The following is a 21538-nucleotide window of genomic DNA, read 5'->3' as shown; positions in this document are numbered from 1 at the left end:
AAACTTTTTTTTTTAAACTTTATTTTTCTCTGCTGTTCTGTCTCCATTTGCATGTACATATCGCATATGCATGCTAGCATGGGCACAGCGTGCATCAGTAGGCATTACCCAAATTAGAGTTTAAGTTTTAATAAATTTCACTTTCCTTCTTTAAACCTAAGAAAACCTGGTGTGCACATTTCTTTGCCGTATAATTGGAAAGCAGTGAACAAGGATTCACCAAGGGGGAGCTCAAAACACTGTTTAAAATTAAACCCTGTTACAATAAGACCAGGTGAAGACAGTAAATGTCCCCTAGACACCTTTCCTCACCTGGTCACAACATATGTAATATTTCTTTAAAAACTAACCATTGCCTATGCACTCATACCTTTTAATGTATTTTCCCAATCTACCTCAGCCAATTTGCCCCTCATACCATCATAATTTCCTTTTTTAAATTTAACACCCTGGCTTCAGATTGAACTACCTCACTTTCAAACATAATGTAAAATTCTATCATAGTATGGTCAGTCATCTCTAAAGGTTCATTTACAACAAGATTAATTAGCCCTTTCACATTACATAATACTAGATCAAAATAGCCTATTCTCTAGTCAGTTCCTCAACATACTGCTCTAGAAAACCATCCCTAACACACTCCAGAAACTCGTCCTCCAAAGCATTAGTGCTCATTAGGATTACCCAGTCTATATGCAGATTGACGTCACCCATGATCACTGTACTACCCATGCCACATGCTTCTCTAATCTCCTGATTAATACCATGGTCCACACTACCAATACTGTTTGGTGGCCTATAAACAACTCCTACCAATGTTTGCTGCCCCTTGCTGTTTTTTAGCTCCACCCAAACAGATTCCACATTTTGTTCTTCCGATCCAAGATCCTCCCTTACTAATGTACTGATTCCATTCCTTATCAGCGCAACACCACCTCCTTTTTGCCTGTCCTTCCTAAATGTCGAATATCCTTGAATATTCAGTTCCCAGTCTTGGTCACCCTGTAGCGACATTTCCATTATGGCAATTAGATCATACCCATTTACCTCTACTTGTGCCTTTGTGCAAATGCTACGTGCATTCAGGTAGAGTGCCCTTAACCTTGTCTTCTTGACATTCTACATTCTCAGCCTAGTTGATACTCGCCTTTGTTTTGCATGCCTTCTAATGTCACTTGCTACTTTTCTAACTGCTGCTCCCAGCTTTACTTCCTTCCAATTGGAGCTACCCCTCAGGTTCCCATCCCCCTGACAATCTAGTTTAAACCCTGCCCAACAGCACTCGCAAATCTCCCTGAGAGATTATTATTAGTTCCGGTCCTGTTAAGGTGTAGCCCATCCATCTTGTACAGGTCCCACCTGCCCCAGAACCGGCCCCAATGCCTCAGAAATCGGATGCCCTCCCTTCTACACCAATTCTCCAGCCACATGTTCAATCGATCAATTCTCCTATTCCCATGCTCACAAGCACATGGCACTGGGAATAATCCTGAGATTACTGCTTTAGAGGTCCTGCTTTTTAAATTTCCTTCCTAACTCCCTAAAATCTGCTTTCAGGACCTCATCCCTCTTCCTACCAATGCCATTGGTACCAATGTGGACCACAACCTCCGGCTGTTTACCCTCCCCCAGAAGGATGTCCTGCAGCCGCTCCATGATATCCTTGACCCTGGCACCAGGGAGGCAACACATCATCCTAGAGTCACATTTACTGCTGCAGAAATGCTTGTCTGATCCCCTGACTATCGAATCCCCTATCACTATTGCTCTTCCACTCTTCTTCCATCCGTCCTGTGCAGCTGAGCCACCCTTGGTGCCACAGTCTTTGCTCTGGCTGCACTCCCCCGAGGAACCATTGTTCTCACCAGTATCCAAAATGGAAAATCGATTAGCAAGCAAGAATGAGGTGTGATGAGGAACATAGGAGCAGCCATAGGCCACTCAGCCCATTGAGCCTGCTCCACCATTCAATACGATCATAGCTGATCATCCACTTTAATGCCCTTTTCCCACACTATCCCCATATCCCTGTATGTCAGTGGCATTTAGAAACCTGTCAATCTCTGCTTTACACATACTCAATGACTGAGCTTCCACAGCCCTCTAGGGTAGAAAATTCCAAAGATTCACAACCCTCTGAGTGAAGACATTTCTCCTCATCTCTGTCCTAAGTGGCTTCCCCCTTATTTTGAAATTGTGTCCCCTGGTTCTAGACTTTCCAACCAGGGGAAACATCTTAGCTGCATCTACCCTGTCTATCCCCTTTAAGTATTTAAGGTTTCAATGAGATCACCTCATTCTTTGAAACTCCAGAGAATACAGACCCAGTTTCCCCAATCTCTCTTCACATGAAAGTTCCGCCATCCCGGGAACAAGTCTGGTGAATCTTCACTGCATTCGCTCTATGGCAATAATATCCTTCCTAAGGTAAGGGGACCAAAACTGCACACATGGGCGGCACAGTGGCGCAGCGATTAGCACCGCAGCCTCAGTTCCAGCGACCCGGGTTCAATTCTGGGTACTGCCTTTGCGGAATTTGCAAGTTCTCCCTGTGACCGCGTGAGTTTCCGCCGGGTGCTCCAGTTTCCTCCCACAACCAAAGACTTGCAGGTTGATAGGTAAATCGGCCATTGTAAACTGCCCCTAATGTAGGTAGGTGGTAGGAGAATTGAGGAAAGGTGGGGATGCGGTAGGGAATATGGGGTTAAGGTAGGATTAGTATAAATGGGTGGTTGTTGGTCGGCACAGACTTGGTGGGCCGAAGGGCCTGTTTCAGTGCTGTATCTCCAATGACACTACTCCAGGTGCAGTCTAACCAAGGTTCTACACAACTGAAGCAAGACTTGACTACTCCTGTACTCAAATCCTCTTGCAATAAAGGCCATCATACAATTAGCCTTCCTAATTGCTTCCTGAAGTGCAGACCTCCTCGTAGACCTGCAGACGAAGAGTGTAAAGTGGTTCACCAGATAGTGTGCCAAGTTACTGTAAAGAAATACCAAAAATGGCCGACCAATTCCAATGGCTGGACATGTCGGTGATGAGTTACTGCTGGTCTCTTTGCCCATGAGAAAAAAAAAGCTTCCCTAGAGAGGGACAGATGGTCACATGGCTGCTTCAGATTTTCTGGAACCTTCTAATGAAACTCAAGATTAGCATTTGGCTCCATAGGCCCCAGGATGCCAATTTACACTTGGAGGGGGTTTGCTCTTTCAACGTCAATGTGCTAGGATTGCCTTGACTGCCATGCTAATGAAACCATTTTAGGTAATCCACTCACTTAGAGCAAGCCATTGTTCTGGGTCCATGTTGCTCAAACCTCTGGCTCCTGGTGGATCTTTTGAATATGAAAAGGTGTTTCAGATGCAAATTGTGACCAACTTGGCTGCCATTTTTTTTTTTTAGAAACTTAACTGTAGGACTTTTTCCATTAAAAATCTAATGCAGGTTTCCAACTGATGAAATTAATATTTATTTGGTATATGCAGTTTTCTGTAGAAGCAATTGTTTCCTGTACTTTTCGCAGTTGTCCCAGTGTCTAATTATTTCTTTCCACCTATATACATACCACAATGGTAAGTGAGGCAAGACAAATATATTTTGTTTCAATCACAAATGTAGGGCTAAAAATTCGATATGGCCGATTTGCGAGTGCAGGAATTACAATGCACAATTACCCCACGTCTGATTGAAGTGATGCAGGCAGCACGCATACTTTGTGCTGCCTACTCTGTTCCATGATTGTAGCATGCAATCCAGGGTGAAATGTGCTGCTCAGTGGCTGCATGCATAGCAGGGGGCTGAGATTTCTGTGAAGTTAATTAAAGGGATGATGCATTCTGGCAGCAAATGTTGAAACTCTTTCAGAATCTGTTTCTCAAAAGAAATAAAGAATACCAGTGGAGCAGCAAGCTAGAGACAGGGAGCTCCCAGGTTCTTGAATGCAGCATGGAGGCTTTAGTTCAGGAGGTGGAAAGGAGCAGAGGTGTTCTGTTTCTGCAGGAGGCTCTCCAGGCATGCACTGCAAAGGAAATGGGAGCAGGTAGCCATGGAGGTCAACACAAGGAGCCTGGCCCTGAGAACCTGGCTGTAGTACCGCAAAAAGTTCAATGACCTCACACAAGTGATCAAGGTCAGTGAATGCATCTTGAAACACATCTCCTAGCCACCACATGACCAACTTCACACACTGCTCAATGCACCACACCCCCATCACTCACTCACCAGCAATGTCTAGAAATCATGGCTCATGGCTAACATTCATATGCTCCACCTCACCCTCACACACTCAACACTGCTGCAAACCTCACACCTGCATTTCGCAGCTGCCACATACTGTCAGCTATTCACTGACAGGCACATCACCCAAGCAAATTACAACACACTCACTGCCACTCTTACCCCTCTTGCAGGACAAGCGGCACCTAATAGAAGGGAGCAGCAGAGAGCTGCTGGGGAGCAGGCACGGTTGTATCTCCTCAGCTCCTTGGAGGAGACGGTGCTCTGAATTATTGGCATGGCAATTACCTGAAGCTTTGCAACCGGCGTCGCTAAAAACCTCCAGGATGACTATGTTCCTGCCTGATACACCCTCTCAGATTGCACTTCAGCTTCATCCTGCAATTTTGCATGAAATTCAAGTTTCCGATGCTGCAACCATGCACCTCTTGCTTTCCACCCATCCTGCCTTTCCCTCACCCTAACTCCACTGCTCTGCATTTATGCTTTCAGATACCCAATAACTGCTTTCACATCAGCCAGTGCAGCCTGATGGAAGGAGAGTTCAACAGCAGATGTCTGATGAAGAAGCACCGTAACTTGACCTGAAACTTGTAGCCACCAGCTCAGATACTGACACTGCCTGCGCTTTGGAGGGTGGAATAGAGGCAGGATCAGCACGTAGTGAGACAATGGGCACAACTGGGTTGCAGCCAGGCTGGGGGAAAAGGACTGTATGTGCGCCAGCTCACTGAACAGCAACGTTACAGACAAGTTCTGCTGCAGGGAACTCAAAGGAAGACTTCTATGAGACAGCGTAAAAAAAAAAAGACAGACGGGCATACACAAAGAAATGCTTGGTGTATTGGCAGGCCGGCCACAAAACCTGTTGGCACTGTCAAGGAGATGGAAGAGTCCAGATCCAACTTGGCACAAGGCTTTGCACAAAGCTTGGAGCCCATCCTTTCCAGCATGAAAATGGTGGCCAATTTAGTAACAGCACCTGCGGACCCAACTGTGATGCAGCACCTGATGACCAATGTCTCAGCTTGTATTGCAGCACAAGCAGAAGCCACCTCATGTCTGAGCGCTGCAGTGAAATTTCAGACTGAGGTCATGAGATCTATGCTTTTTGCCATGCATGTGCTACCATGCTACCATCATGGCTGCAGATCTCAGTGCTCAAAAGGGACATAGAGAGTTCTCCCAGCAGTCCAGAAATCTGTCCAACAGATTACTAGGATTGCCGAGTTGCCACCCCAGGGGACTGGTAGTGGTTCCTTGGTGCACGCTGTCCATTTGTGTTCCCTTCACTGACACTCCACCAGTGCCCTTGCTGATGACTCTTCGACAGCCAGCCAGCCAGTCCATGCTGCTGGTACTGCCTATGCTGAGGTGGTGTAGTTCAAAGCCAGGCCCTCTGTAGTCTCCCCCACTAAAGGTTAGCAGCCTTTCACCAGTCATGCTGCACCCACTGCTGTAGAACTGCATAAAAGCACTAGGCCAGACAAAGGCACCTGCAAGAAAGGCATTAAGGGAAAGCACAGGAGTGCGTAGTTATGCTTTCTATATATTATTTGAGGTCTTGTTGGATGGGATTTTTTGTGGTTTTTAATTCAAGATTTTGCCAAGAGGACACTGTGATGGTTCGTAGCAGAGGGATGGAAAGGTGGAGAATTGTGCAGCAACGGTAATGAGTGGATGTTTGCAGAGGAACTGTAGTCTGATGCCTCCTACTTTCCTCTCCCTCCCGAAGTGCTCGTTGATGGTCTGATGGCAGAATCTGTATCCTCATGATTGCCAGGTTATGTAGAACACAGCAGACTACCATAAATTTGAAAACATCTTCTGGTCGTATTTGAGGGCTCTTCCCCCAAGCAGGTCAGGGGGCAGAACTGTTATTTGAGAAATGCTGACAGTTTGCTCCACAATGTTCCCAGTCGAACTAATTTATAAGTTTGTTGTAAGTTTTCTTTCTCCACTAAATTGTACTAAGCATTATAAATGGGACAAAAATGTAAAATACCTATTGCCTCAAGCTTACATGAATCAATAAAAGTTTCGGAGGCAAAAAAGCAGCACTTCCTTCCCCCTCTGCATCTAGTTCCCACTCATGAAATTTCCAACTTTTGCATCCTATTCACACTGCTTTCTTTTTACAACCACTCTGTGACCTTTCAGAAAAGCTTTCTGTACTCACTGCATATCAACACGCATCATATATGGATTCCACTCTTAATCCCCTATGTATCTAAAGACTACTAATATAAAAATACACACCTTTTTCTAAACTATGACTGAAACAATAGGGAAAACATTTGTGGTCTTTTTCAAAGAATTCTTGCCAAACCATTATTTCTTCACAGACTATACCAGATTATACAACGTCATTAAGCATAAATGCTGTTTATCCAAGGGGAAAGAATTTAGAAAGAATTAGGTTTACATATTAAAAATTTGTGGCAGGACTACAAATTACAATTGAGGCACTGAAAATTTAATGCCAAACTATCACAGCATAATGGACAATACATTAAATTACTGGACATCACAAATGCAAGTATTTATATATTACTTTAGCGAAAATAGAATATACAATGCACAGTTGACACTTTCTGATCAATTTTCCATCAATTCTGGATTGTCGCTCTCAAATTAGAGAAGCACTAAAGGCAATAACCCTGACTAACACAAACATTTCAGACTTGGTTTCTTCCTCTAGTCTACCGATTGTATTAACTACACAGAAGACTAACAAGGAATGCACACATGGCAGAATTGTAATCTTCAAGGCCAATTCAATTTTTCAACTTTTGGCCTCAAATTTAAAATCATTCAGCTTATATAAATTGAACTGCAGCCAATAAACAATCCAGAGAAGCATTGACAGAAAAAAATTAGACTTACATATGCAGAACCAAAAAAATAAACACCCTACTGAATTCTAAGTTGAGAGATTTGTTAATTTATTGAATAGATTTCCATCTAGCAAAGTAAATACGGACTTGGGTTGAAGTATTCAAAAATGAAATAAATTACTCACTGAGTAGAGGAATATAGGTTTGATTCTAATGCAGGAATTATCAGAAAATGGTCTGTGATTCTGAGTGAGGGCCTAAACAACAAAATTAACTGAATGGCTTTTTTTTCTTACACCTATCTTGATTTTAGATTAGCATTACAAGAAAGTAAGTCAAAACTGTCTTTTACTATTGTACTGCATGACATCCCTAGACTCTAGCACACCTTATAAAATGTGATTATCTTGGAACAATGGTAGGCTACATTGGTAGTACTGTAGATAGAGTTAGAAGGCCATGGGTTCAAAGCACATTCCCCAATTTGAGCAAATGATCTAGGATTAGACTTCAGTGCAGTACTGAAGTAATGCCATGTTGGCAAAGGTACTGTCTTTCAGGCAAGATGTTAAGCTCATGTCCGGATGGACATAAAAGATCACACATCACTTTTTCGAAGAGCAGCAGGGAGCCAATATTAATCCCTAAATAATTGCCATCAAAATAAATTAACTGGCCATTCATCACGCTGTTGCATGTGGGACCTTGCTATATGCAAATTGGTTGTCATGCTTATATACATTTCAAAAGATTTACACTGGGGTGTCGAGGACGTTAAGACACTTACAGGTACTTTTTCAGCAAGTTTCTTTTCGTCCTTTCAAGAACATCTCTAACTATACAAGTAAACACTAAATGCTGCTATTTGGGAGACTAAACTGGATTATGGTGATATTAACCACTCTCAGATTATACTTCTAGTTCTTAAAAATACTACAAAAGGATTTAAACAGATTTAACTTTTAAGTATTTTGAATTGATATGCATACCTCTCGCATTTTGAAAAAGGCCATTCCTGTTAATAGTGAGTCTGAACCTGCTTGATGCTGTGGCCCAATTCGCTCCAACTCCAACTGTTCAGCTACTTCCTGCAAGCCACCCTGCACAAACACAAATCTCATTTAGACACATTTTATTTACATAACTCACGCAGAATTTAAAGAGAGAGATGAGAAAAACAAATATCAATAACTGCACTCAAATTTGCTACTCTGGCATTCAAATAATCTATCTGAACAGACATCAGTGATAGAAAATTCTTAAGATGGCATGATAGCAGAATGAACTAATCCAGGCCATTAGAATGGCATTATAAATTTTAAAAATTTGTATCCACTGGGTCACAGAAAGCATACGAGGAAAAGGGTGGGGGGGAGGAAAGGTGCTTTTGGGTGGAGGGGGGGGGGGGGAAGCTTACGAAAATTCATTTACAGAACAAATTAAAACTCCAGTTTTTATTAAGAGTTTAAAAATATTAGCTGTTATTCTTTGTGATCAATTTTATAAAAAATTGACATATACTGACAGTGCAGTAAATAATTAACACCAGTCTTAAAAGCATCATTGGGCCATAATGTTTCAGAAAACACATTGTCCTCTCAAAAATGCCATTCTCAAACAGGAAATCTGGAGTGAAATTGTTTCTAGAATAATTTAGAGTAGCTAACCCTTTGACACAAGCTATTATAAATACAATGATGATTCCATTAATTGCTCACTTCACTCATTAGCCAGGTCAGTTTTCCATGCTAAAGATTACAGAAGTACACACTTCTACTTATTGTAGTACACTTATATTCCAGATACTCAATCTCTCAGGACTCTATTGACTGTTGTCAGCAATCAAGTTTTGTAATTAAAAGCAAAATTCTGAAAATGTACAGATCTGTCAGCAAATTTTTAAAAATGGATTAATGTCTGTAGACATCTCTCATTAGATGCCATCAGATATGTTTTATTTCTAAAATTTTCTGGTTTTTATTTCAGGTTTCCAAAATTTATACCTTTTTGCTTTTTACCTCAGCTGTAAGTTTTTTGTCAAGTGTTCACATTAGTTCAATCTTTAAGGTTCTGGTACTACGGGCTCACATGGCTGAATCACAGAGACATGGCAAGCATAAACATACTCTCTACTGTGTTTAACCCAAGCTTCAAATATTTATTATTGTGTGTGAGAATCAGTTTACTTTTACAAAATTATGAGAGAACACTATTTTAGCAGCAAGGGTATTTGCGGTGCCAGATATACCAAAGAATTTAACACTGAATAAGCTTGACATGTACACTTGTCAGTAAATATTTGTAAACTGATTTCTCAGCAGCCATACCCTTTAAACATTTAGTTCCCATAAATCAACACTTCAGAAACACACAAATACTAAAACTTCCACAGTATTTAAAACCTTCAAATATAAAAAAATTCTCATGATTCAGTTTTAGATAAATTACAGCAATACCTTTAGATTTTTGCAGCTTTTCATGAGGTATTTCACATCATAAATTACAGGAAAGAACAACCGTAGGATTTCAAAGAAGTCTGGTTCTTCTTCGGGTAAGTTGGAATTAGTGAGTATTTTGATCAAGTAGCCAAAGTCATACCCACTGTAATGAAAACCACACTTCGATTACCAAAATCTCATCTTCAATGTTACCTGCTTAACAATGCATTAACAACGTTGCAATCTGCAGATACTGAATGACAGGATGCATGTTTATAGACACAAGTTCCTGCTCTCTGCTACAGAGATGGCCCAGGCCTATTTTGTGCATCACTTAATGTTGGTTTCAGAGCATCAGTGGCATAGGTTTCCCTCCCACACACACCTGTGGATGGCCAAGAAAAGAGAGAGTGGAAGAATATGCTTCCTTTTTTTATTTAAAGATATCCATGTCCCTTGAATGTGACAGCCATTCATAAATTTTGATAAACAGTTGCTGTTGGTACTTTTATTTCTCCTTCATGGGACCTGGACGTTGCTGGTAAGGCCACCATTTATTACCCATTCGTAACGCCTGTTGAGAAGGTGGTGGTGAACCACATTCTTGAACTGCTGCTGTTTGAGAGATGTAGATACACCCACAGTGATTTTAGATAAGGAGTTTCAGGATTTTGTCCCAGCAACAATGAAGGAGCGGTGATATATTTCCAAGTCAGGATGGTGTGTGACTTGGAAGAGAACTTGCAGGTGGTGGTGTTCCATGTGCCTGCTGCCCTTGTTCTTCTAGATGGTAGAGGTCATGTGTTTGGAAGGTGCTGAAGAAGCCAGTTGCTGCACTGCATCTTGTAGATAGTACACATGACTGCCACAGTGCACCGGAGGTGGAAGGAGAAAATATTTAAGGCGATGGATGGAATGCCAATCAAGCAGCTACTTTATCCTGGATGGTTTTGAGCTCAAGTCCGGTTGCAGCTGCACTCATCTAGGCAAGTGGATAGTATTCCATCACACTCTTGACTTGTGGATGGAGGAAAGGCCCTGAGAAGTCAGAATTTGAACCACTCCTGCAGAATACTTGAACTCTGACCTGCTCTTGTAGCCACAATATTTACCTGGACGATTTAGTTATGTTTCTGGCCAATGGTGACCTCGAGGATATTGATGGTGGGGGCTCCAGCAATGGTAATGTTGTTGAATGCGCCACACTCAGTCAAATGCTGCCTTGCTGTCAAGGACAGTCACGCTCACCTTACCGCTGGAATTCAGTTCTTCTGTCCATGGTTGGATCAAGGCTGTAATAACATCTGGAGCCGAGTGGCCCCGGTGGAACCCAAACTGAGCATCGGTGAGCAAGTTATTGGTAAGTAAATGCCACTTGATAGTACTGTCGTTGACTCCTTTGTTGATGGCTGAGAGTAGACTGATGGATTTTTCCTGTCTTGCATGGACAGGACATACCTGGGCAAACATATGAACATATGAATTAGGAGCAGGAGTAGACCACTCGGCCCTTTGAGCCTGCTCCGCCATTCAATAAGTTCATGGCTGAACTGATTGCTCCACATTTCCACCTACCTCCGATAATCTTTCACCTCCTTGCTTATCAAGAATCTATCTACCTCTGCCTCAAAAATATTTAAAGACTTTGCTTCCACCGCCTTTTGAGGAAGAGAATTCCAAAGACTCATGACCCTCAGAGAAAAAATTTCTCCTCATCTCGGTCTTAAATGGGCGATCCCTTATTTTTAAACAGTGACCCATAGTTCTAGATTCTCCCACAAGGGGAAACATCCTTTCCACATCCACCCTGTCAAGAACCCTCAGAATCTTATATACTTCAATCAGGTCGCCTCTTACTCTTTGGAATTCCAGTGGATACAAGCCTAGCCTGTCCAATCTTTCCTCATAAGACAGCCCGCCCATTTCAGGTATCAGTCTAGTAAACCTTCGCTGTACTGCCTCCAATGCATTTACATCCTTCCTTAAATAAGGAGACCAGTACTGTACACAGTACTCCAGATGTGATCTCACCAATGCCTTGTATAGCTGAAGCATAACCTCCCTACTTTTGTATTCAATTCATCTTGTGACAAACAATAACATTCTATTAGCAACTGTCCACTTCGTCAGGTAGATGACAGTTATAGTTGTACTGGAACAGCTTGGCAAGTTTTGCAGCTAGTTCTGGAGCACAAGTCATCAGCACTAAAGCTGGGATTTACTGGGACTCAGCTGTTTCTTGAATTCACGTGGAGTGAATCAAATTGGCTGAAGAATGTCTTTTGTGATGGTGGGGACCTCATGTGGAGGCTGAGATGGCTCATCCGCTCAGTACTTCTGATTGAAGATGGCTGCAAATGCTTCAATCTTGCTCTTTGGACTTGTATGTTGGGCTCTGTCACCATTGAGGATGTAGGTGCTCATGGAGTCTCCTCCTCCCGTTAATTATTTCATTGCCCATCACCATTCCTAAACTAATGTGGCAGGACTGCGAGTTTTTATCTGATACATTGGTTGTGCGATCGCTCTGTCCACAGTAGGCTGCTTCCACTGCTAAGCATAGATGTGTTGTAGTTTAACTAGGTTGGAACCTAATTTTCCTCATTGAACCATGGTTGGTTACTTAGCTTGATGGCAATGTGAGGAGAATGCCAGGTCACAAGGTTACAGATTGTGAATGAATAAGATTCTACTGATGGCCCATAGCACCTTATGGATGCCCAGTTGTGAGCTGCTACATCTGTTCTGAATCTATCCCATTTAGCATGGTGGGAGCGCTGCACAACACGATGGAAGGTGTCCTCAGTATGAAGACCAGACTTCATCTCCACAAGGACTGTGTGCTGGTCACTCCAACCAATACGGTCATGGACAGATGCATCTGCGACAGGTGGACTGGTGAGAATTATGTCAGGTCAGCTTTTCCCTCATATTGATTCTCTCACCACCTGTTGCAGGCCTGGTCAGGCAGCTATTTCCTTCAGGACTTGGCCAGTAGTGATGCTATCGAGCCACTCTTGTTGGGGGACTTCAATGTCCATCACCCAGAGTATATTCTGTGCCATTGCTACCCTCAGTCCTTTTTCCAAGTCATGTTCAACTTGGAGGAGCACTGATTCATCAGTTGAGGGAGGTAGGTAGTAATCAGCAGAAGCTTTCCTCGCCTATGTTTGACGTAATGCCATGAGATTTCACTGGGTTCGGAGTTGATGTTGAGGACTCTCAGAGCCACTCCCTTCCGACTGTATACCACTGTACCACCACCTCTAGTGGTCAGTGGGACAGGACATACCCAGGGATGGTAATGGAGGAATCTGGGATGTCGGCTGAAAAGTATCATGCTGTGAGTATGACTATGTCAGGCTGTTGCTTGATAGTGATAGTGCGCCAAATTTTGGAACTAAGTCCCTAGATGTTAGGGAAGAGGACTTTGCAAAGTCGATTGGGCTGCATGTGCCTTTGACACGTCCAGCCTAGGTTGACACTGGTTTCATTCTTATTGCATTCCATAGCATTTGATAGAACTGAGCGGCTTGCTAGGCCATTTGGGAGTACAGTTAACCACATTGCTATGGGTCTGGAGTCATATATCGGCCAGACCGGGTAAGGATGGCAGATTTTGTTCCCTAAAGGATGGTACTGAACCAGATGAGTTTTCAAGACAATATGATAGTAATGATGACCGTTTAATTGATCCTAGTTTTTCATTCAAGATTTATTTCATTAACTGCCACGGTAGGATTTGAATCGTGTCTCCAGATCATTAGTCAGGCCCCTGGATCAGTAGCATAACCACTATACTGCCATTTCCCCATGCATTGCACTATGAACTGCACGGCTGTTCTCAACCAACATCACACTCGTGAATTATGGGAGAAAGCATTAATTGCAATCTAAAACCAATTAAATTCTTAATCCCATATATTCTACATTCCTACAATTCATGATAATTACTGCACATATGCAGTCATCGTATTTATAGGCAAGTGAGAATTATGGGTCTTACAGAATGGTATTACAGTGCTTCCACTTCCCTAGGAGCAAGGCATCGCCACTGGGTGGTTAGCACATAAGAATGGTGCGTTCTTAACTCCTCAACAGGGCAACTGGTCATGGCCTGAACAACAGATATGGAGCTTTCAAGTTTCAAGGATTAGATTATGAGAAGAGATTAGATAAACTAGATTTGTATTCCCTGGAATAGAGAAGGTTAGGAAGTGAAAGGAATTGGTAGGGTAGATAGAGAGAAACTTTTTCTGCTGGAGGGGGAGTCTACAAGAAGGGAACATAACCTTAAAATCAGAGGCACGATACTGGAGAAAAGTTAGGAAACATTTCTTCACTCCAAGAGTGGTATAAGTGTAGAACTCTTTCCCACAAAAATCAGATGCCATCTCAGCTAATATTTTTAAAGCTAAGATATATTGATTTTTGCTAGACAGGGTATAAAAGGATATGGAGGCAAGGTGGGTGGATGGAATTAAGAGACAGATCAGCCACGATCTCACTGAAAGGCGGAACAAGATCGAGGGGCTGAATGGCATACTTCTGTTTCGATGTTCTTTAATGCTTTGAAAATAACTGTTGATATGACCACCTTCTTAGCCTATATAGTGAAAATATGTGTGGTCATCCAAAGAAGCCGTCCCAGTAAAAAAAGGACTTTGCAGTCTTTTTTTTTTATTTGTTCATGGGATGCGGCTGTGGCTGGCTAGGCCAGTATTGCCCATCCCCAATTGCACTCGATAAGTAGATGGTGAGCTACCTTTTTAAACCGCTGCAGTCCGTGTGGGGTAGGTACACCCACAGTACCGTTAGGAAGGGACTACCAGGATTTTGACTCAGCGACAGTGACGGAACAGTGATATAGTTCCAAGTCAGGATGGTGTATGGCTTGGAGGGGAACTTGCAAGTGCTCTCCTTGTCCTTCTAGGTGGTAGAGGTCGTGGGTTTGGAAGGTGCTGTCTAAGGAGCCTTGGTGCGTTGCTTCAGTAATTCTTGTAGATGGTACACACTGCTGCCACTGTGAGTCGATGGTGGAGGGGTGCCAATCAAGCGGGCCGCTTTGCTCTGGATGGTATCGAGCATCGTGAGTGTTGTTGGAGCTGCACCCATCCACGCAAGTGGAGAGTATTCCACCACAATCCTGACTTGTGCCTTGGAGATGGTGGACAGACTTTGGGGAGTCAAATGAGTTACTCGGTGCAAGATTCCTAGCCTCTGACCTGCTCTTGTAGCCATGGTATTTATATGGCTACTCCAGTTCAGTTTCTGGTCAATGGTAACTCCTACGATGTTGATATAGTGTGGGATTCAACAATCTTATCACTGAATGTCAAGGCAAAATGGTTATTCTCTCTTGTTTGAGATGGTCCTTGCCTGACACTTGTGTGGCGCAAATGTTACTTGTCACTTATCAGCCTAAGCCGGAATATTGTCCAGATCTTGCTGCATTTCAACACGAGCTGCTTCTGTATCTGCGGAGTCATGAATGGTGAACATTGTGCAATCGTCAGCGAACATCTCCACTTTTGACCTTATGATTGAAGGAAGGTCATTGATGAAGCAGCTGAAGATGGTAGGGCCTAGGACACTACCCTGAGGAACTCCTGCAGTGATGTCCTCGAGCTCAGATGATTGACCTCCAACAACCACAACCATCTTCCTTTGCGCTAGATATGACTCCAGCCAGCGAAGAGTTTTCCCCGATTTCCCACTGACTCCAGTTTTGTTGGGACTTCTTGGTGCCATACTCGATCAAATGCTGCCTTGATGTCAAAGGCAGTCACTCTCAACTCACCTCCTGATTTCAGCTCTTTTGTCCATGTTTGAGCCAAGACTGTAATAATGTCAGGAGCTTAGTGGCCCTGGCGGAACTGAAACTGAGCATCACTGAGCAGGTTATTACTAAGCAAGTGCCACTTGATAGCACGGTCAACGCACCATCCATCACTTTACTGATGATTGAGAGTAGACTCACGGGGGAGTTAGTGGCCAGTTGGACTTGTCCTGCTTTTTGTGTACAAGACATACCTGGGCAATTTTCCACATTGCCGTCTAGATGCCAGTGTTGTAGCCGTACTGAAACAGCTTGGATAGGGGCAAGGCAAGTTTTGCAGCACAGGTCTTCAGTACTATTGCCGGACCTCCAGAAAATGTGTCACCTGATGGTCTTTTATCTTCAGCTCACCTGCAGGTCTTTGAGAAGATTGAGATTACAAAACACAACAGATCTGACTAATGTGACCCATACACTATACTCAGATTCTGGATATCCACAACAACTTGTTACATCCAAAGTTGTCCATAAAGTCCTCCACCAGGGGAAGGGTATCCTCCCTCATATTTTGGAATTAATAAAACCTGACCAGACAGAAATTGCAGTTTTCTCTAATGTGAAAGTCCTGCCCAGTGAATGAGATAGTAGCCAATCTTTGGTTTTAAGAATCCCTGAGTAAAAGATATTAGGATTGCTTCTCTGTGGATACAGGGTTATTTGCTATGGCCTTGCTCCTCCCCATCTATATACTGTCCGCCAGCCCTATAACCCTCCAAGATATTGGAGCTTCTCCAATTCCGGCCTCTTGCGCATCCTCAATTTTACAAGCTCTGTGACTGGCAGCCATGCCTCAGCTGCCTCGGCCCTAAGCTCTGGAATTCTCTCCCTAAACCTCTCTGCCTCTATCTCGCTCTTCTCCCTTAAGATGCTTCTTAAAAACCTACCTTTCTGACCAAGCCACTGGTCATCCGTCCCAATATCTCATGTGGCTCTGTGTAATTTTGTTTGATAATGCTCATGAAGCACATTGGGACGGTTTACTGCATTAAAGACACTATACACTAAGTAGTTGTAGCACCACCTAGCTTTCTTAGCTTGTTCCCATGATCTCCAGCACAAAATACTTGTCAGTTGAACAGTCAAATTATGACAAAAATGCTGAACAAAAACACACAAATTATTCCAAGTAGCTGTCTTACAAACAGAATTGAGAGAAACTACACATAAATTGGCCCTAAAAATTGCCACAGCATAACTACTAGCTGGAATCTCTAAATGGTCCTTTACTCTCAAACATGCCTTGTATCACCAGCTATGCAGGAATGCATTATTCCTGGATAGTTCATATAGTCTACTAGTTCCCATCTACTCCAAAAAAATGTTTTAAAGTTATGATTAAAAATGGTGACAATTATATATTGCCAAACTACCCACTGAAATATTATTGCTCCTTAAACACCTTTTTTGTGTTTCAACATGCTGCCCCACTTAATTCCCATGCATTTGTTGTTACGTTTGCCAAGTTCAAAAATGTTCCACTTATAGAACTTCAAACTTGAATATTTTGTGTTATTTTCCTACATCGCATTGGCATGAATAGATTTTAGCCTGGTAAGAATACTGTAAAGTGTACAGAAATCTAAAAGGTATGATGTAATATATGCAAATTCAACAATTAAAACTGACTAAATTAACATTTAGTTGTTGAGACATAATAGTTTCCGAGAGAATTATTATATATGAATTTCCTGTGCCATTGTTCAAAATAAGTTGGATAATGCATTGTTTTACAAGGGCAGGAGCTGATCAGATGATGCAGTGTTAGACATTGCTAAGATGAAGCACTGGCCCTTTAAGGCCACAAGATTAAATAGGTCAGAATTAAATTTTTTGATGAAATTCTGTAGGTGAGGTCAAAGTTTAACTGCCTTTCAGCTTGCATGTCAGAACAGAGGATAAAATATCTGGCAAAAACAAGTAATTGCTAAGGTTAATTTAAAAATCACAGTCTACAGACATTCTGACTCGTGTTAGTGAGGTACCCTCTGTTCATTTATTTCTCTGAACATTTCAAAAGACTTTTTATTTAAAAGATGTAAAATTATCACAAGAAATTCGCAGATGATTCTGTAAGGAAAGGGTTAATCAGAGTAACAGAAGTCTGCTATTGGTGATTTAATACTATACTTCTGTTAATTTTTAACCATTGTTTGGTAATCAGGGGAGTCCGATTCTTGAATCTAAATGTCTTAATATAACTAATTGATGTTACAATTGTACAACTACACAGCAATGCTAAGATGGTGCCCACTGATCTTTTGCACTGGGACTAACACTTACAGCACTGTTTTTAATATGAAGTAATCACCTGCTTATTGGGATAAGTTCATTGGGAACGTGCCAATGGTGTGTTGATCTCAAATTTGAGAGAACTGTAGTACTGATCTGCAGTGCAAGAACACTAGTTAATCCTGCAAAAGAAAATATCTGCAAAAAACATTATCTTTTTAATCAAGGTCTCTGTAGGATATGACGACCAGCTTAGTGAGTAGGGGGTACAGAATCAAAGACAGACTAGTAGTTAACAGTTTTACTTGGTCAAACAGCAACCAAATGTAACAGGAAAGAAATAAGTGGAAACAAAATAAGGAGATATACTGAGCTTCATGGAAAAGGAGCTCATTAGGGGAGAAATTTAGCTTGTTGACTGAGTTATCAATAATTATTAGTTTTTCCCTGCATCTAATGGTCACATAGCAGGGGTAGGAGAAAAATATAAAAAGTGCCTACTTGTACCAAGAATATGGATTTCAAGGGTTTGACTAACCTAAATACTAAGCTCAGAACTTTAATGTATTTGAGTCCCTAACCATCAGATGTGGTTGCAAGAAATTTACAATTTGGTTTATGTTTAAGTAACGAGTATTTTATTTTATACTGTGAACAGTGGACTTTAACATTTCAAGACTTCATTAATTCTGAAGGATAGGTAGAACATCTAATAATAAATGCACTCTCTAACAATCCAATCAGCTACAAAAGACTGCCTAGATTAAATTGCCTATTAAGTGTAACAAAGTCAGCAGGAAATACGTATGTAAACAGGAACTGCACTAACAGTACCATTTAGGAAAGTCAGTTAGGCATATAATGCTGAATGCTTCTGACCATGAATCTGAAATTTAAAGGGGTTTTCCAATTCTCAAAAGGTCAATCACAAAAAAGAACAATTAATCTCTAAATGGCCTAATGGTGTGTTTACAGACACTCTGGCCTGAAACTGGCAGTTTCAATTTAGCCACAGAATATATTGTTATATAGTCCTTATATCATTTGACTCACCAACACCATAGTTCAGCACATTAAAAAAAACATATGATACACACTTCCTGTCCACAAACCTTACTTCCCATCTCATGACTTCGAGCATCATTTCATAGAATCATAGCACAGGAGATGACCATTTGGCTGTCAGCTCTTTGAAAGAACTATCTAAATAGCCCCACTCTCCTGCTTTCCCCATAACCCTGCAAATGTTTCCTTTTCAAGTATATATCTAATTCAGTTTTGAAGGTTACCACTCAATCTCTTTCTAGCATCCTTTCAAATAATGCATTCCACATCACTATAATTTTCCGCATTAAATTTATCATCTCCCTCTGGTTCTTTTGGCAATTACTTTAAAGTTGTGCGCTCTTGTTGTCAGTCCTCCTGCCAGTGGAATGAGTTTCATCCATCAATTCTCGCACAACCCTTCCTAACCTTCTCTAAGGAGAAGCCAAGATTTTCAATCCTCTCCCTCATCCTTGGTATCATTCTTGTAAATCTCCTCTGCACCCTCTCCACAAAGATCTGACATCCTTCCTAAATTGTGATGCACAGAATTGTACACAATATTCCAGCTGAGGTTTAACGAGTGATTTATGAAGGTTCAACATAACTTGCTTGTTTTTGCACTCTATGCCTCTATTCATAAAGCCCAGTATCCAGTATGCTTTTTAAAATAGCCTCATCAACCTGTCCTGCCACCTTCAAAGATTTGTAGATGTGAACCCCCAAGTCTCCTTATCCCTACACCCATATTTGGTAAATAATTTATTTTAATATGCGATCTCAACTGCACACAATACAGCAGGAAAATAGATAATACACTGCCATTCATCAGAAAAGAAATAAGGACATAAAAAAGCCTGGGAGAAAAGCCCATTTGGCTCCCTGAAGTTCATCTCTCTCGCCCCCTAAGTATACAGGCTAAAGCTGCACTTTAATGCTCCTAATGCTTATGAGCAGAAACCTTGATTTCTCAAACTATGAACAATGTGTACTGGTTACTTACCTATGAAATGAAAGCCATTTGACCCCTTCGCATAATACTACACCAGATGTCATAAGAACTTCTGCAAAATACATTGTATCAATTCCTTCCTCCTCATGTTTTTTAAACTGGATACCAGAAGTTGTAAGGAGCTCTATCGAGTCTTGAGCATACATGTCCTCTCTAAAATCGACAGGAAAAATTTAAACAGAAATAAAATGTAAGCAAATGTACTTGTTACAATACAATCTGTATAAAATTCTATATCCATTATCCATGGTCTAATACACAACACAACTTTGACTTAAGTGCAGTACATTTTTACATTCAAACTGCATACTTTTCAAAATGTTTAAATTAGGACACAATTGTTTTGCTCACAATCACAACTTGCATTTATTCATTTATTTTTCACCTGTTGATGGGAATTTCAACAATTTAACACCAACCTAAATGATATTCCATCATAGAATTCTGCCCTACCATAGTGGTCTGAAGCACATTGACGATGACCAACTAATCATACTGAAGTGAGATAGGATGTTCAGATGTACATAGCTTTCCACTACTGTCTTCCAAGACACTCCATGATCAACATTCAAGAAAAAGTTCCAATAGAGCTTGAAGTGGCAATTAACTGGTAGGGTCTGCAGATCTTGACCCAAATTCTTCAGAGTACCACAGAAGACTTCACAAATTTAATAATCTTTCAGGAGTTGATCCTTGTCAAAGGGTATTTATACATTTGTACATCATACACCAAAACAATTCTCTGAACATTTCTTTATTAAGACACGAAATGGATTTTCAGCTCCAGTAATTTTACTTTCTAATGGTAAACTTTTCCAGACCTTGATAAAAGTTACTGAGTTAATATGAAATGTATTTTAAATAGTTGTGTGAAATAAGTGCAAAGAAAAAACTCGTAATCCTGCTACATTAAAATGTGAAGTCTGTACGATTGCATGATTGCAGGTGTATGCTTGCAAGGTCTCTTCAATGTTGTTATCCAGGTGACGCTGCATTATCAGCACCTCCAGGATGGTCATGAGTATACTCCTGCCTCTGCTCCTGTCAAACTTTGGCCCATAGCAGTTTCAGCCCGCACTCTCATCTTAACGTACCACCCACACACTGACCCAGAGGTCTTTTCCCAACTTAAGTCTCGATCCCAGCGCGCAACACCTAGCCACTGCCTGTTGTTGACTTGAGGACCAGCTGTGCCAAACTTCAAGCCAAGACAGTGTCATGGTCCTGTAGTTTTTTTTCAGAATATGCAGTTTGCCTTTAAGGCTTGCAAAGGATCAGTATTGCTTTAAGAACCAGCAAGCCTTAGGAGTTATAGGAAGGTGCATTTTCATTGCCTTAGAAACAGCCATTTGGAGACTGCGATTGAAAGGGTGTATCCTTGTTACCACAGATATAGCCACTGGGAGTAAGCCTGATGCGATACATATGTTACAATTCAGTTTTGAAATGGCAATTAGTAAGACAGTTTGTTCTAACACAGACAGACAGAGGACACAGTTGTGATGAGGATACCTGAAAAAGAGCTCTCAAGCATTTAAACTGAAGGAAGAGGATTTCAGTCTGTTTATTATCTATCAAAATTCTAAAAAAGTCAAGCCAAAACAGAGATCTCTGGTAATTTAAATTGACGGGAAGTTAGACTGTGACAATCTTTTATCCCTCAAAAACTCAAGTCAGATTGATTCCATTGAAAGTATTTGCAAGTCGTTAATTATTAAAATTCGCTGGCGAAGGAAAACAGCATCCTGTGAGGACTTCAAGCAGCACTGAACTGTAAATTTGCAAGGACTCTAATTTTTTCTATTTGAAATGTTGTTTATATCTTCATAGTGTTTAAGAATTTAATTCTTCTAATTAAAGAATTAATTTATTGATTTAAAGACACCTGGTTTGGTTAGCC

General features: G+C 41.4%; 1 protein-coding gene across 2 annotated transcripts in view; it reads right to left on the bottom strand.

The window, feature by feature from the left end:
* cnot7 (CCR4-NOT transcription complex, subunit 7) overlaps window positions 1–21538 on the bottom strand; it is a 67152-nt gene that overhangs the window by 10263 nt on the left and 35351 nt on the right. For both annotated transcript variants that reach the window (XM_068034768.1, XM_068034777.1), the window contains exons 4-6: window positions 19630–19791; window positions 9533–9677; window positions 8066–8176 (exon numbers count right to left, since the gene is read on the bottom strand). In XM_068034768.1, the coding sequence (XP_067890869.1) occupies window positions 8066–8176; window positions 9533–9677; window positions 19630–19791 (418 nt within the window). The remainder of the gene's footprint in view (window positions 1–8065; window positions 8177–9532; window positions 9678–19629; window positions 19792–21538) is intronic.

The sequence above is a fragment of the Heterodontus francisci genome, chromosome 1 (assembly GCF_036365525.1).
Source record: "Heterodontus francisci isolate sHetFra1 chromosome 1, sHetFra1.hap1, whole genome shotgun sequence".
NCBI classification, from domain to species: domain Eukaryota; kingdom Metazoa; phylum Chordata; class Chondrichthyes; order Heterodontiformes; family Heterodontidae; genus Heterodontus; species Heterodontus francisci.
The sequence above is the reverse complement of the archived record's forward strand: the minus strand, read 5'-3'. Positions and strand labels throughout refer to the sequence as shown.